The sequence below is a fragment of the Tachysurus fulvidraco genome, chromosome 21, assembly GCF_022655615.1.
Source record: "Tachysurus fulvidraco isolate hzauxx_2018 chromosome 21, HZAU_PFXX_2.0, whole genome shotgun sequence".
Taxonomy (NCBI): Eukaryota; Metazoa; Chordata; class Actinopteri; order Siluriformes; family Bagridae; genus Tachysurus; species Tachysurus fulvidraco.
The window spans coordinates 2945267-2963496 of record NC_062538.1 but is presented as its reverse complement, the minus strand read 5'-3'; the positions used below and the strand labels follow the sequence as shown (position 1 = coordinate 2963496).

General features: G+C 40.4%; 2 protein-coding genes across 4 annotated transcripts; one reads left to right on the top strand and one right to left on the bottom strand.

The window, feature by feature from the left end:
* Positions 1-554: 554 nt before the first annotated feature.
* tlr22 (toll-like receptor 22) lies at positions 555-5276 on the bottom strand. 3 transcript variants are annotated; one of them, XM_047805551.1, is made up of 3 exons: positions 5185-5276; positions 1645-4625; positions 555-1554 (listed from the first exon to the last, which is right to left on the bottom strand). In XM_047805551.1, exon 2 carries the CDS (start codon positions 4552-4554, stop codon positions 1663-1665), a length of 2892 nt encoding a protein of 963 aa, XP_047661507.1. In that variant the 5' UTR covers positions 4555-4625; positions 5185-5276; the 3' UTR covers positions 555-1554; positions 1645-1662. The 3 variants fall into 3 exon arrangements, with proteins under 3 accessions (XP_047661507.1, XP_027009246.2, XP_047661506.1); XM_027153445.2 differs by having other exon boundaries at positions 1652-4625; XM_047805550.1 differs by having other exon boundaries at positions 1652-4555; positions 5185-5255.
* A 1039-nt stretch (positions 5277-6315) lies between these two features.
* Positions 6316-17998, top strand: ddx52 (DEAD (Asp-Glu-Ala-Asp) box polypeptide 52). The gene is made up of 15 exons (XM_027153486.2): positions 6316-6471; positions 7747-7957; positions 8081-8229; positions 8628-8813; positions 9141-9284; positions 9374-9485; positions 10156-10228; positions 10368-10571; positions 10959-11049; positions 11368-11490; positions 14790-14940; positions 15737-15812; positions 15907-15978; positions 16090-16188; positions 17886-17998. The coding sequence occupies exons 1-15, from the start codon at positions 6385-6387 to the stop codon at positions 17941-17943; spliced, it is 1836 nt and encodes a 611-aa protein (XP_027009287.1). The 5' UTR covers positions 6316-6384; the 3' UTR covers positions 17944-17998.
* Positions 17999-18230: the final 232 nt, after the last annotated feature.

The following is an 18230-nucleotide window of genomic DNA, read 5'->3' as shown; positions in this document are numbered from 1 at the left end:
CTTTTCCTTTCTTATTCATGTCAGTTATTGATTTATTAATAACAAAGCTGGTGATGCACACAGTCACCGCTAGGGGGCTCACTCGGGGAGAGAGAGAGAGAGAGGGAGAGAGAGTGAGAGAGTATGATACTGTGAGACTGTCTGTGTGTAAGACAGGGAAAGAGAGAGAGAGAGAGAGAGAGAGAGAGAGAGAGAGAGAGAGAGAAAGTGTGTGTATGAGACTGAGTGTGTGTAAGACAGGGAGAAAGAGTGTTTGTGTATATGGGAGGGAGAGAGAGAGTGAGTGAGAGAGAGAGAGAGAGAGAGAGAGAGAGAGAGAGAGAGAGAGGGAGAAAGTGTGTGTATGAGAATGTCTGTGTGTCAGACAGGGAGAGAGATAGTGTGTGTATGAGAGAGAGAGAGAGAGAGAGAGAGAGAGAGGGAGAGGGAGAGAGGGAGAGAGGGAGAAAGTGTGTGTATGAGAATGTCTGTGTGTCAGATAGGGAGAGAGAGAGGGGGGGGGGGAGAGGGAGAGAGGGAGAAAGTGTGTGTATGAGAATGTCTGTGTGTCAGACGGGGAGAGAGAGAGTGTGTGTATGAGAGAGAGAGAGAGAGAGAGAGAGAGAGAGAGAGAGAGAGATAGATAGATAGATAGATAGATAGATAGATAGATAGATAGATAGATAGATAGATAGATAGAGATTAAATGACTACTAGACCTCTTTTAGATGATCTCCTTCTATACACTTCTCTCTTTTTTCTTCTTTCTTTTTTCTGCCAAATTCTATTTATTATTATTATTATTATTATTATTATTATTATTATTATTATTATGTTGTAGATTAGGTTTAGACTTTAACTTTATTCTGGAATCAGATTAACCAGGATGTGTATAATTCTAGTTCATACTATATAACAGCTGCATTATGGTTTCTATAGCAACAGCACTTTCATGTTAATGGACTTAAGTGTCCAGTGTCAGTATCCGTTTGGTTACAGTCGCATTAGGAGGAAGAAAATACCTTTAAATACATTATACTCAGCTTTTACTGCGCTGTCGGTTATTTTCCCATAACATGCACACATCCGATCGACATTTAGTTGCCATGGTAACTTTATTAGTTAGCATTATTAGTTGCTCTTTTTTGGATGCTTGATCCAAATGTCCAACAGTTACTGTTTATCTGTTTATCTGTTGTTGTTTTTTTTATTCTGCACTAATAGTTTTGGATTTGATTTGAGGGACCTGGTGCTCATGTAGACTTTCTACCATCTTTCTGGACCTTTCTACCATCTTTGTGGACCTTTTTGTAAGATGTAAACAATGATGAAGAGAACGTTTGTGTCCTGTATGGTAATCAGCTTTGCAGAGTATGAGGTGATTACAGCCTCCTACGTCGAGAGCGGGACTCCTGCTGGGGGGCTCAAAGCCGTAAAAAGTGACGTTCAGCACTGCTCTGAATTACGACGCCTACGTCAGATTGTGCTGCTCTCACTTCGTGTTCAAAGGTCAGCAAATTGGGAGGAAGTGAAACAGCTGAGGCGGTTCCTGTACCTCCTCAGCACTCTGCGGATCTGAAACAAGGAAGCGGTGTTTGAAATTTAATTCCATTCAAGGGCAAAAAAACAGACAAATATAATAGTAGAGAAATATATAAAGTATACAATTTACAGGAGGTTTCTTCAATAATGGCTTTCCTCTTGTCCACTGAGAAGAGCTTTCTCCTCTTCTGGACCTTCTTTGGTCTCTAAAGCCATTCTCAGTTTCTGCCAGAAGACCCTGGTGTCTTCTCCATGTTTAGGCCATTTGAGGTAAGTCTTCTTTTTCACCAGCTTTCTCATCCGATAGAAAGGAGACAGCTGGTGGGATGGAATGTCCTCCAGGAAGATGAGGATTAGTACGTCTTTCTGCTCGTCGAAGAGTCTGAAGGTAGCCATCTGGATCTCTTTGGAGCACCACGTGCTCATCAGATAATCGTACGTGATCAAGCACACGGTCTTGCGGCTGCTGTAAATCCCGTCCATGATGTTGTCTATGATGGGACGTCCTGGCTCAAAGTCTCTATGATGCAGACAGAGCCTCCAGCCTTGCTCACCTTCCAAATGAGGGAGCAGCTCATCGATGACCCAAGCTTCGTCTCGGGCGTTGTAGGAAATAAAGGCGTCGTATTTGTACCCTTGCTGCTGGTGCATCCGCTTCTGCTTGCTGTCATACAGGAAGGCAACGAATAGGTGATATGCGTATAAAACCTGCCAGCGCAAGAACTGATAGACGAACGAGATCAAAAGGGTGAGCGAAACAACGACCGAGCTGCACACAAACATCATGAAGGAAATATTCACAATACACAAGTCTATATTGAGGTCTAAAATACTCTTGCCCTTCTGAGACAGCGGGTAGCTACAGGTATAATCGTTCAGGTAAATAACTTGGGTGGAATTACTATCCACAGCCCATTTGATGAAATAAGCATTGTTACAATCACAAGTGAACGTGTTTTTCTGCAAGTCCAGGTATCTTAGATGAGTGAAGGACCGGATCAGCGTTTGGTTGATGACGTCTAACATGTTCCCAGAAGCCCTCAATGCGGACAACCTGGAGAGATTTGCCTTTACCAAGAAATTCAGAGAGTGAATCTGAGCTCTTGCGATGATAAGCTTAGTCAGCTTTGGGACCGGGTGGAAAACTTCTGCGGTTATGGAATCGTCTTCGGCAAAAGCGTTCTTCGACAGGTCCAAAAACCAAAGCATAGGTGTAGAGTTAAAGGTATCAGGATGGAGACGATTCAGGTTCATGTTTCCACCATAGAACATTTTCAAAGAGGTTAAACCTTGTAGCAGGTTTGAGGGGATTTTACCAAAACCGCGTCTTTGACTATGAATGGTCAAAATTTCCAGCGAGCTTAAATGTTCAAAAGGCGGAGTCTTCAACGTGTCACTGGTGTAAGAAATTACGTTACAATGTAGTTCTAGTGATATCAGGCTAAGCATGTGTGAGAACACCATCTGGTCTTGTATCGTTTTATCCGTTATCCTGTTTGAGAAAAGTAATAAGCTAGTTAAATTTCGCAGTCCGAAAAATGCTTCTGCTTCAATCTTAGAAATCTGATTGTCTCCAAGGCGGAGGGTCTGAAGACCAGACAAACCCCTGAAGGTCTCGTTGTAAATGATGCTTAGCTTATTAAATTCCAATTCCAAAACCTTTAAAAACGGCAGGTTATTTTTAAAAACGCCACCAATTGTCAATAATTTATTTGTCCCCAGCCTCAAAATTTCAAGATTGTTCAAATCTTTGAACACGCAAGAAGGAAGTTTAGAAATTCTGTTGCTGAACAAATAGAGCGAATTCAATCTTGTTAAATTGGCAAAGTCTGAACAGGTTAAGGTGCTAATCTGGTTTCTACTGAGGTCTATAAATTCAAGCATCGGAAGATTTCGAAACAAGTTGTTGACCTGAGTCAGTTTATTAATATGGAGACGGAGTACCCGGAGCTGCGTTACTGCCTTGAATATGGGTGCAGAAATCCGTGAGATTTCATTTAATCCGAAATCTAGCTCGGTCAAGTTGGAGCAGGGTTCGAGCATTTGAGTTGTCAGGTTTGAAATCCTGTTGCGTTGCATGCGCAACACGCTAAGTCCAGGCAAGCAAGCATACGCTAGAAGAGTCTCTACATTCACCTGTTTTAGTTCGTTTAATTTGAGTTTAAACAACGAAGTCCAGGAGATGTTGTGAAGCACTGCAGCGATGTTCTCTTGTGGAATGCGCACGCCAGTCAAATTCAGCGTTTTTACTGAACTCAGAAAAGTCTTATCTGTCAAATTCCATAACATGGTCCTGCTTTGACCACAGTGTGATAGATCAAGGTAGTCCAGGTTTGGGAATATATTATCCGTTATTTGGAACTTGGTCAAGGGATTGTTAGTAAGAATTAATGTTTTCAGTGACAAAGGCGTCCTCGAAAGGTCCCATGAGTTGAAAACTTCGAAGTTGTTGCTTGCGATGTACAACTCCTCCAACCCCGGCGATGAGAGCACGGGTCTGACGCTGGTGATCTTTCTGAGGTTATTTCTCGTAAGGTTCAGCATCCGCAAGTTCTGCAGAGTGTCAAAAGCATACGTGTCAATGCTCTCGATCATATTTCTGTCGAGACGCAGCACTTGCAGGTGTCCGAGTCCGTGCAGTAGACCTCTTGAGACATTTTTCAACTTGTTGTTAGCCAGGTTGAGATAGGTCAAGTTGGGAAAATGCTCTGCAGTACCATCTTCTATCCATGAGACATGACTGTCAGATAGGTTTAGAGATCTCAAGTTCCAAAGGTCTTCGAAATCGCTGAGTTTGATATTGGAAATAGAGTTGAAGGAGATGTCTAGATGTCTGACCTTGCTGGGTATCGGTGAAGGAACCGTAAAGAAGCCCATCTTGTAGCAAAGAACTTTCAACACCCGAGTGTCGTTTAGGGCTCCAGAGACGGTGCAGTTTGTTAAGGAAAACGCACTGGCTTGGACGCTGAGGATGAAGAGAACGGCGAGAGATGTGATCGCCTTTGAATGCAGCTTTTCCATATTTGCGGTCATCCTTAAAACGGGACAAGTTCAAAAATCACACTATATCATCAGATGTATTTTGTTTTATAGGTTCCACATATCTGGATGACAAAGCAATAGTAAAATTATTTATAGATCAGGAAAGTACAGACACGTTTTCCAAATTAGAGAAGGAGAAAATTTGAGGAACAAACGCAGTTGTTTCAAGACATCTGACTTATGCCAAACTCTCCACAATTACGCTCACATCACAGCACAAACAAACAAATTTCTATTTCAGTGTTTAATCATTTCATATGAAATAAAACAGATAATACTGCTACTAATAATAATATAGGAAACATCTGAAAACATTTTAAAGCTGATTTATTTTTCAAATACTAATCTCATATACTTATACTGATAATAAAAGACAATCAACAAATCTATCTATCTATCTATCTATCTATCTATCTATCTATCTATCTATCTATCTATCTATCTATCTATCTATCTATCTATCTATCTATCTATCTATCTGTCTGTCTGTCTGTCTGTCTGTCTGTCTATCTATCTATCTATCTATCTATCTATCTATCTATCTATCTATCTATCTATCTATCTATCTATCTATCTATCTATCTATCTATCTATCTAACTATTTCTGGAAAAGGCACATACCTCTTCTCCTGCTACATTTCCATGCTCAGTTGTTCTGACAAGGGGCTTGTTTAAAAATGAAAGGAGGAAGTATGTAATAAAGAACAAAAAAAAAGTAGGCGGACCTTTACGACAGATGAGTGTTGCTGTGCTGGGCTGTTCTTATGGCTAATATCATCATCCTCTCTAGGAAGCTATAAAAATAAGTATATTTAATATATTTAATATATTTAGTACTAATAATAAAGCTCTATTTAATCTGTTTTAAAAAAAGACTGCAAGTTCAAAATTCCCTGAAAATATGTCTTAAATCTTTTAAACAAAAAAAAGATTTTTGATACAAACATCTGTCATTTAATAAGAATTTGTATTAATGGATTCAAAAGAAAAATATAGTTAATTACAGTATAACTAAAGTTTAAAGCTACAGAAACAGAACTTGTCACTGTGGTTCTGTGAATTGTAGATAACCACCAGGAACTGAGGTCTTACTGTGTTGTTCATCCATGACAGATGATCAGTTGGTTTTATGATTGTATTATTGTTATCAGGGCTATGAAATACCACACCAACTGTTATAATAATAATAATAATAATAATAATAATAATAATAATAATAATAATAACAGCAACAATAATAATAATAACAATAAAGTATAATAAATGTATATACTTTATAATATAATAAAGTATAATAATAGACTAATTATAATAATAAAAGTAATAATAATAATAATGATAATGAAAGTATAATAAATGTATATTTTATATTATAATATAATAAAATATAATAATAAAATAATTATAATAATAAAAGTACTACTACTACTACTACTACTACTACTACTAATAATAATGATAGTGAAAGTATAATAAATTTATATACTTTAGAATATAATAAAGTATATTAATAATAATAATAATAATAATAATAATAATAATAATAATAATAATAATAATAATAATAATAATAATGAGCTTCTTTCCTAGTTCTTTTTCGTTTTTAAGGGGCATTAAGACAATATTGGTAATCCTATATATAATATATATATATATATAAACAGCGCTGTGGAATATAAATAAATAAATGTTAATAAATGATCTTAAAAGTGGTATTGTAATATTTCAGTCGCTTCAATCGATCGCCGAGCTGTCGATTGTCGAACTCACTGAAATCGATTAGTCGTCCTTTAGTCCATTCCTCTCTACGCATCCACTTCAATGGACGCCGTGGAGTTGTTCAAGAGGCTCGGAGCCGGCGCAAAGTTTGATTTGAAACGATTTGGCAGAGATGCGGAAAGGTTTAAGGTGGTGTCTTAATACAATTCGTACTCGTGTTTTAAAGAATCGCCGTCTTTCACACGGTATATTTTGCTAGCAACCACGTGCGCGTGGTGTTTACATCCCGAGTTAGCTAACATGCTAACGCGCTAACACAGCTGCATACAGAGTACCTATTAATCACTTAAAGTGTCAAACATTATGTGTAAATATTTAAAAAAAGAGCTCTAAGCTATGAGCTCGGTTTTTATAGCCAGCTCTTTGGCTTGCTTGTATATAGCTGAGCTTTTATAGTCACCTTATTTTACTCATTTATTGTCATAAAATCGTCACAAATAAAAACACATGGATTCCCAGGACCTTAAATACCTTCATCTCTATCTAGTTATGTTTATAGATGTATGTAAAACACCTCAATTCCCAACTTCTCCTCAGCTAGTGTGTGATGTTACTGTATCTAATGTAAATTTATAATTTATAATAATGTAAATTAGTAAATACTAATGTAAAGAGTCGAGTCAAGAAGATTTACACCATATAGAGCTGTTACAGTACACAGTGACATGAGACAACGTTTCTCCAGGATCATGGTGCTTCATAAAACAAAGACAGAGCTATAAGGACTTAGTAAGTTAGTCCTAGATACATAAAGTGCATCTGTGTGACCTGGTGAACACAGCGTGAGACAAGACAGTGCAAATAACAAATACAAGACGATACACAGAAACAGCGCCGCCTAGTGTAAATACTGTATGTTCAACAATGTTGCGTGCAGTAATACTATAATGAACACAGTTTCATAGCAACAGGTCCCTGAGATAATGTAAAGGATTGTGCAACACAGCAAATGACTGAAATGTGAGACAGTATGTGCAAAGAGCATGGAAACAGGTTGATGGATGTATATTGGAAGTGTGTGTTTGGTGTAGGTCTGTGCAGTCCATACAGATGATGTGCACGTGTGTGTGTTGTGCTCAATTCAGCTCAGTTCAGTTATTAAGGAGTCTGATGGCTTGTAGGAAGAAACTGTTACACAGGGTTAAGAGTGTGGGTGTAGAGTGTGTGTGTGGCTTTGCGGATGCAGCGTGTGGTGTAAATGTCAATGATAGAGGGAAGAGAGACTCCAATGATCTTCTCAGCTGTCCTCACTATACGCTGCAGGGTCTTGCGATCCGAGATGGTGCAGTTCCCAAACCAGACAGTGATGCAGCTGCTCAGAATGCTCTCAATGGTCCCTCTGGAAAAATACATCTAAGTGTTTATTTAATTTCTTTTAACATCATGTGCTTTTTCCTTTAACAGGTAGGAAAGTTTCAGAACAAAGAAATCACCAGTCCTTTGACTGAAATTAGCTACTTTGGGAAAACCAGAGAGCCAGCTGAAGAATCCAGACATGGTTGTAGAGATGATGAAGATGAAGAGCACAACTCAGATGAAGATCATCACACGGTTGTGGATGAAACGCTGAGCTCGCTGAAGAAAAAAAGGAAGGGGAATAAAAGGAAAACTCAGGGTAAAAGATAAACATGAAGGGTTGATATACAGCTTGTTGTGAATATCTGGAATGCGGCTTTAGAAATGTAAGAAAGTATGAAATCCGTCATCATAGCTGACGCTCCTTCCTTCTAACGCACAGATTCTGAAGACGAGCGTAGCCATGACGAGGATTCGGAGCAGACTGGGATTAGGTGGACGTCTTCGCAAGACAAGAAGGCGGAAGGTGCGAAGAAAAAGGTTACAGATGGACCATCGATAAAGAGGTTAAAGCAGCTTCATAAAGAGAAGGTTAGGAAAACATCTCACGTTCTACTGTGTTACCTGTGAGAAAAAAACCATCCGCGAAGCTGTCGTGTTATTACTGCGTAACGATAGAACAAGAGATAAAGATAACATTTACATTTGTATATCAGAAAGCTTACACAAGGAAGAAAGAACACAGGATGTGAAAAATGCAGAAACAGACAGCCTTCTTATTTGTTTATAGAGTGTGTACTTACACACGTTATAAATAAATTAGTCCCTTAGGGATTTCTTGCCGTCATAGAAATCTTGTCCGCAGGTTTTCTGCAGTCATCAGATCCATCTACACAATAATGGCGTTTTTTTTCTTCTTCTTCTGTCTTGTTAGTAACCGTATTGTCTGTGTTAGAAACTCACTCGCTTGTTTCCTCCGAACGTTTCAGCTCAATCAGATCCGACATCAGAACAGGATTAACGTGCACGGTACAGACATCCCGGACCCTCTCTGTACGTTCGAAGAGCTTCAGCAGGAGTATGAGCTGGATTCTCGGATCATTCAGAACATCAAAGCGGCTGGATTTCAGACCCCGACGCCCATTCAGATGCAGGCCATCCCTCTGATGATGCACGTATGTCAACCAGTCGGATTTCTTTATCGTGCTAAGTTTTTACTTTATATTTTGTATTTGACATGTAAAGCTTACCACAGAGAAGTTTTGGAGCTCTGTAGCTCCTTAGCATACACACTGTGGGTGAATAAAATCCTCAAAAACATACATTTCAGACCATTTTAGGTTTAAGGAGAATAAGGGAGGGCGTAATGATCTCACCAGCTGTATGGTCGGGAACTGCTTGGTGGCAGCGCACACTTTAGTTTGCATTTATCAGTACGTTTTTGATCTCATCCTCTTCGCTTGTCTGCTGTAGGCTTAATTTGTTATCTTTCTCTACTTCAGAGACGAGAAATCCTGGCGTGCGCTCCCACGGGCTCAGGAAAAACCGTAGCCTTCTGCCTGCCTGTGCTGGCGCATCTCCGTCAGCCGCTCAACAAGGGTTTCAGAGCGCTCATCGTAGCACCCACGAGAGAGCTGGCCAGCCAGGTGAGACCTTCCCACAGCGGCGTCGCTCTGATTTAAAGGCGACTCGTTTTCACAACCCGTTAAACCGTTTCTTGTTCTTTCGCTTTTAGACGCACAGAGAGCTCCTGAAGCTGTCTGAGGGAGTGGGCTTCAGGGTTCACATGATTAATAAAGGAGTGGACGCTGCCAAGAAATACGGTCCCAAGTCAGCCAAGAAATTTGGTACGTTTTCATAGAGTTTGCTCTTGTTTTATTGTGTCCATGTTGAGCATCTTTGTCATGTTTCACTACATAGTGAAGCTCTTATGAAAGGACTAGGGGTCCACACAGCTCTGCACTGTTATAACCTTTATATTTATTCACTGTATAAGCTTTCATATATACCACTTGCTGTAAATCTGCTAGATATTTATCTGCACTTTTGCACGACTGCTACATTTTGCACTACTGGCAGATACCAAACTGCATTTTGTTGCTGTGTACCTGTACAATGCAATGACAATAAAGTTGTGTCTGTCTGTCTGTCTGTCTGTATGTATGTATGTATGTATGTATGTATGTATGTATGTATGTATGTTCATAAAAAAGCTACACAGTAACCCCAAAATACAGTAGGTATTTAAGTAGTAGATGCTATCTTCTAAGTAAATGGTGATATCAAAGCCATTGCTGCTGCCTGAGATGCCCCAAGTTCTCACACCGAAAGCCAACAGAGTCCAGACTCATTGTAGAAGAGAGTCGCAGTCAGAAAATCATTCATTTCTTTAAAATGAAGCCGAAGTCAATTTCTCAAGCAGTTATAAAGGTTAAATAATGATGTGACATGTACACTGATGTCCACCGCTGATTTGAGTTTTGAGTTTCATTCGTCATTCCTACATTTCTTTCTCAGACATATTGGTGACGACGCCGAACAGGCTGATCTACCTGCTGAACCAGGAGCCTCCAGCTGTTGATCTGAGCAGGTCTGTTCATTTCAGGAGGACAAAAGGACATTTAACACGACTCCAGTGTAAACCAAACCCCGTAATTAGTCCTGCTGGGTTTGTTGTGTCGTGTTGTAAACTCTCGTGTGCTCTGTCTCCATGTGTGCACGCGCTCCAGCGTGGAGTGGTTGGTGGTGGACGAGTCCGACAAGCTGTTCGAGGACGGTAAGACCGGCTTCAGGGAGCAGCTGGCCGCCATCTTCCTGGCCTGCACCTCACCGAAAGTTCGCCGCGCTCTCTTCAGTGCCACTTTCACCACCGAGGTCGAGCAGTGGTGCAAACTCAACCTGGACAATCTCGTCTCCGTGAACATCGGACCCAGGTGTGAAGGACGTGCGAGTCTTATATCATTTATCAGACTTCGTGGTTAATTCAGGTTTCGCTACGGTACTCTAGCATCAAAGTATTCCTACTTTTTTGTGTCCACTTCCTCGTTTCTCATCCGCAGAAGAAAACGTTAGCGTATTTTTATATCGCGTTCTACGAGAGCTCATGAGTTTGTCTTACGTCAACCTCGACAAGCCGTTACATTAGGAAAAAAGTAATGGCACCCCGTAAAAGGAGGGCGGGTTGATGTAAATCTTTTTGCCTCGTCTTTAATGTAAACAAAGTCTGTAATTAAATCAAACAAAATGTTGCAGAAATCATTGCATCGATTTTATTTATTTATGAATTTTGTCTTGTTGATATATCGTGTCGTTTTCCACAGGAACTCTGCAGCAGAGACGGTGGAGCAGGAACTGCTGTTCGTAGGAGCAGAAAACGGCAAGCTGCTCGCAATGAGGGACCTGATAAAGAAGGTTGGTGAGAAGTTTTACGCTTTAAAACACTCCAGCTGACCTGTTTTTATTTGTACACCTTTATCGACCTGTGAATCTGTCTGACGTCGTTGTTAGAACGATATCTCGGCAACGAGTGATTCACTGTTTGTAGGATTTGTCTGGGGTCGTTTCTGTCACCAGCAGAGGAACGTTAGATTTTTGGATTTTATCCAAACAGGTTAAAGGTCACTTTGGCTTGAATATTTTAGACTTTTTGAAAAGACTGAAAATATGAAGGATCTATTGAAGGACTATAAGTAAGACATGTACATGTATCTTCTCTACTCTTCATCACAGGGCTTTCTTCCTCCCATGCTGGTGTTTGTACAGTCTATAGAGCGAGCCAGAGAGTTGTTCCATGAGCTGGTGTACGAGGGCATCAACGTCGATGTGATTCATGCTGAGCGAACGCAACAGCAGGTTAGTGAAGGAGGAAAAGAGGAAAATGTGTGAGCACACACACACACACACACACACACACACACACACACACACACACACACACACACACACACACACACACGTATATACACACACACACACACACACATGTATATACACACACATGCACACAAATGTATATACACACCACACACACACATACACACACATACAAATGTATATACACACCACACATACATACATACACACACACACATGTATGTACACACCATACACACACACACACACACATGTATATACACCACACACACGCACACACATACACACACACATGTATATACACACCACACACACACACACACACACACACGTATATACACCACACACACACACACACACACACACACACACACACACATACATACATACACACACACACACACACACATGTATATACACACCACACACATACACATGTATATACACACCACACACACACACACACACACACACACACACACACACACACACACACACACACACACACACACACACACACACACATGTATATACACCACACACACACACACACACACACACACACACACACACACACACACACACATGTATATACACACCACACACACACACACACACACACACACACACACACACACACACACACACACATGTATATACACACCATACACACCACACACACATGCATATACACACCATACACACCACACACACACACACACACGTATATACACACCATACACACCACACACACACACACACACACACACACATGTATATACACACCATACACACACATGTATATACACACCATACACACCACACACACATGCATATACACACCATACACACCACACACACACACACGTATATACACACCATACACACCACACACACACACACACACACACACACACACACACACACACATGTATATACACACCATACACACCACACACACACACGCACATGTATATACACACTATACACACACCACACACACACACACACGCACATGCATATACACACCACACACATGCACACACACACACAAACACACACACATGTATATACACCACACACAAACATATACATACACACACACACGTATATACACACACACACGCACGTACATACACACACACACGCACGTATATACACACCACACACACACACACACACACACATGCACATACATACAAACATGCGTACATACACACACACATGTATATACACACGCGCACACACACGCACACACACACACACATACATACATGCATGCATACACACACACAAACGTATATACACGCACACACACGTAGATACACACCACACAGACACACACATACATACATGCACACACACACATACATACACACACACATACGTATATACACACACACACACGCGCACATACATACAAACATGCGTACATACACACACACATGTATATACACACGCGCACACACACACACACACACATACATACATGCATACACACACACACGTATATACACACACGCACACAGACGTAGATACACACCACACAGACACACACACACATACATGCGCACACGCACACACACACACACACGTATATACACACCACACACACACACACACACATACATACATATACACACACACACCTATGTTTATACACACACACACACACGTACATACACACACATACATACATACCACACACATTCAAGTACACGCATATACACACACACACATACACACACACGTGATGTGTGGCTCGTGGTTATATATGCAGGTCGTGTGGTTCGGGTAAAGAAAGTTAAAATTTTGATTTATTTCATGTGGTTTGCGTGTGGATGCGAGGCACAAGTCATCAATGATGGGAATATTAACTACATACTCTAAATACAAACATGCTTTAAATGCCATTTTCATCAGGCAGACAGACATTTATTTGCAGACACTGATTAAAAAATGAGAATGAAGTGAAGAAAATTTGCTTTCGTTCCGGAGGAAACAAGAATGCACAACAACGGACGCTCATATGGTGCAGCAGGGCGTGTTTTAGAGACACAGCAGAATCTTCAGATTTCCGGCACAGTTGATGTTATCCTGTTTTTACGCAGTGCAAAGAACAAGGTCAAATAAAATTAGGCCCTTTACATAGTTGCCCTTTATTTTGAAAACATTTTTTTGGGGTAAAATAATTGTTTATAGTTTCAGACAGCATTTCTGATTTTACAGAAACCTGAATATTCTTTTCCCCATAATCATGTGTGTTCTCAGTTTGATATATGATGTGTTTGAAGTTGTAGTTCATGGAAAAATTGTGTTCACATCCCTTCACAACATGTCTGTGGTTGCAGTCATTTCCTGTACATGAGCAAATGCTAACTAGAACAATGCCAAGGTGTTTATCCTCTGACTGCAGAATAGTCTGTCTGTCTATTTCTGTCTGTCTCTGTCTGTCTGTCTGTCTGTCTGTCTGTCTGTCTGTCTGTCTGTCTGTCTGTATTTCTATCTGTCTGTCTGTCTATTTCTGTCTGTCTGTCTCTGTCTATTTCTGTCTGTCTGTCTGTATTTCTATCTGTCTGTCTGTCTATTTCTGTCTGTCTGTCTCTGTCTATTTCTGTCTGTCTGTCTCTGTCTATTTCTGTCTGTCTGTCTGTATTTCTATCTGTCTGTCTGTGTATTTCTAGCTGTCTGTCTGTGTATTTCTATCTGTCTGTCTGTCTGTCTGTCTGTCTGTCTGTGTATTTCTGTCTGTCTGTGTATTTCTATCTGTCTGTCTGTCTGTGTCTTTCTTTCTTTCTGTCTATCTGTCTGTCTGTCTGTCTGTCTGTCTGTCTGTGTATTTCTGTCTGTCTGTGTATTTCTATCTGTCTTTCTTTCTTTCTTTCTTTCTTTCTTTCTTTCTTTCTTTCTTTCTTTCTTTCTTTCTTTCTTTCTTTCTTTCTGTCTATCTGTCTGTCTGTCTGTCTGTCTGTCTGTCTGTCTGTCTGTCTATCTATGAGAATGACACATTTTCCTCTCCCTTTTCTGACTCAGTCCTGTAATTTCAGTGGCTTTTTTAAGTCTCATTTCTTTTCCAAATGACTAAAACCCATCTAACGTAAATCCGACTTGAAATCCTTCCCGTGTGAAACACTGAGCTCCGTTTCATAGACAGCGAATTGTATTTTTAATCATACTTGTATTTTACGAAATTAAGTGTTTTTACATTCAAATTGTAAAAGTGATCACTGACATAACCAAATAAAAATGTTCTTGAATGTCCGATTGTTGTCTTCCAGAGAGATAACGTGGTCAGCAGCTTTCGTGCAGGTAAAATCTGGGTGCTCATCTGCACGGCGCTCATGGCTCGTGGGATCGATTTCAAAGGCGTCAACCTGGTGGTGAACTACGACTTTCCCACCAGTGCTGTGGAGTACATCCATCGTATCGGTCAGTCCAAAACTCGAGCGATGTGCTAAACTTTACCTCTGTGTGCTCACAGTTACAGGAAACTCCAACGCAAAGTCAAGAACTGTGCAGCTTCAGTGCACCACAGATTCTTGCAAGCGTCTAGATCTTGATGTAGTGTGGAAAATAATGATACAATACACATTCCCATAATATCCTGTAGTTCTCCCGTCTCCAATCCGACAGCGCACGCCGGTTGGAGATCTGCTTAGTGTAACGCCATCAGATAACAAGCCATCGGTCCTGTGGATGGGGCACTGAAAAGAAACACTTCATTGTTTGTTAACGGTGATCAGGCTTCGTATAGACGCGATCAGTCATTACGAATCACAATCGATTCGGAAAATGGAATTTTATTCGCTAAACATGTTTAACTATGTATAAGATTTTGACTTTATTCAGCTCTCAGTGTGCTTGTGTAGATATTACAAGTTTATGTCAAGAAATATTGTAAACACTAGTGTTACAGGGGTGAGAATTAAAAAGAAGTTGAACAAGAAGGATATAAAAATATTAAAGCTGGCTAATGTGTCTGTTTTCTAACCAATTGTTAGAGAATATTTAAATCGCATTACATCAAATAAACCACATGAACATTTTCACTCAAGTTCTTTTTGGCCATTTTGTTACATTTAACAACTGTATAGACTGTAAAGTCTGTTTTAAGAGCGTTTTATCGTACTAGTGGGGATTGTTTCTGTTGTTGGGTTTTATATCCAATGAGTGAGTTTGTATTTTGTAACGATTTATTCCTCTTTGGGATCCCGTGTGTCTCCAGGCCGCACAGGACGAGCGGGTCATAAAGGGAAAGCCGTCACGTTTTTCACCGAGGCTGACAAACCCCTCCTGCGCAGGTATAAGTGATGGAAGGAAATAATCGTTTTTTTCCTCCCCAACGTATTTCTAAATAAGTGAAATGACTCATCTGTTTTTCTCTTTCTCCATCAGCATTGCCTCAGTAATAAAACAAGCTGGATGTCCTGTGCCTGATTACATGATTGGATTCAAGAAACTAAAAAGGTAAATTCTGTTATAAAAGGATTTCTGTAGGATTACATGGTAGAGGTTTGAGATTCAGCATGGTATTTTATCGTGTATACGATGTTTTAAAGACGTTTTCCGTCTCCACAGCAAAGTGAAGCGACATCTTGAGAAGAAACCTCCGAGAAGGGCAACGATTCGCACCATGCCTCGCATTCTCATGCAAAAGAATCCTGGCCAAGTAAAAAGGTAGTGGTCTGAATTGTAAGAATGTATTTTGAGGGAGTGTTCAAGCCCTCGGATGTTTTTACCGAATGTTGGGACTTTACGGTCTTTCTATGAAATTGATTCTATTGACTTTCATTTCTCAGGAACATTATAGTTTATTTATACTGCAGATAATCAAGCCGTGAGGTCAAGTGCGGTTTCCGTAGACTTCAGAAAAACTTTCTGGCCATGACAACTAAGATTCTGGTCTGGTCTGATTGGCTTAAATGCTGACTATGTCTGGAGAAAATTAGGCACCATCGCCATTCCCAGTCGGTGCTGGTTCCCAGTTGCACCCGGTCCTTGCTCCCAGGTGTCCCCAGACCCATTCCCAGTCACCCCTGTTCCCCATTTCCTGTTACCCCTATACCTATTTTTTTCTGGTCCCCATTTTCAGTTGCCCACATTCCCCATTCCAGTCACCCCTGGTCCCCATTTTCAGTTACCCCTATACCTAGTTTTTTCTGGTCCCCATTTTCAGTTGCCCACATTCCCCATTCTCAGTTACCCTTGGTCAGTCCCCATTCTCAGTCACCCCTGCCTGGTCCCCATTATCAGTCACCCCTGGTCAGTCCCCATACCCAGTCACCCCTGCCTGGTACCCATTCCCAGTCACCCCTACTCCCAGTCACCCCATTCCTCATTCCCAGTCACCTCTGTTCCCCATTTCTACTCACCCCAATTCCTAGTTGTCACTAGTCTCCATTCCCGGTCACCCATCATCCTACTACAGAACGTTCAGGACCTTAGATTGGGATGAATGGTTGCCTTCCAGTCAGACAGTGAGCCAGACTTTCTGACATGCCAAGGCTGGGAATATACCGCAGACATTTATAAAACTATGAACACCCTTTCTGTCATTTATTTCTTATATATAACCAAAGTGTTGTGCATCATTAAGATCACATAATAGCACACAAAATATATATATATATATATATGTACTATTATTATTATTATTTACTATTATTCGAACCTGGGTTGATTAGCGGGTCATCAATGGGTCCAGAAGTGAAGCCTCTTGGAACAGGATGAATAAAAGAGAGACTAGTTCCTCTTCACTCGACTGCTTTGATTAAGCTGTGATAAACCTTTCCCGAGGTTTGTTTAGATACATATCTGAGACACACGGAAATTCTGAGGGCCAAGAGGGACTTGTAGGAATGTTAGGACAGAAAAGATAACGGTCGTGTTCATGAGACATGTTGGCTTTATGACACAGCGCTTTATCATGCTGGACGTAGGCGTTAGAAGATTGTGGTTATGAAGGGATTAGCATGATCAGCAAGTAATAATCGGTTGGTGTTAACGGGCCCAAAGTGTGGCAGGAAAACATTTCAACATACAACCTCCACCAGCCTGGACGGTTGCATCCAGACAAGTTACCCAGTGGATCTAAATCCAGATTCACAGACAACGCAAGGTTTTTCCAGTCTTCAGCTGCCAGTCTCACACCAACAGTGATGATTGATGGAATGTTAACTGACTTTAATAAATCCTGATTATTTTCTCTGTCAGTACAACATAAACCCCAGGTTGTAAGATGTACTATGTTAAAGTTTATAATAGTTTTGGTGTTCCACTGATTAAGGCTCTCAGATATTAATAATAGTTGTGACTTAAATCCATAGTTTGTATAAAAACATCAGGTGATGTTTGATGTGTCTTCTGCTTTTCAGGAAAAAGGGAAAATCTGAGGCAAGACCAAACGGCGGCGAAGCAGATGATAAAAAATAAGAGTTTGGTAAATAATCGCTGTAAAAAAATTGTCTAATAAAATTCAAAAGGTTGATTTCTGCTTTTGAGTGTTGAATCCGAACAACGGTGCAGTTTCTCTAGAGCTAGCTGAAAAGTTTTCAGAATTGAGAGTGTGTTATGGATATTTTTTTGTTCATGTCTTGTTCAAATAAAGCATTTTTACTTCTGAATTAATTTAACACTACAGTAAGACTTAACTGCATGGCCCTGATATAACAATGACCAAAAAAATATCAGAAAAGGTTTTAAATTAAGAGGGATTTTTA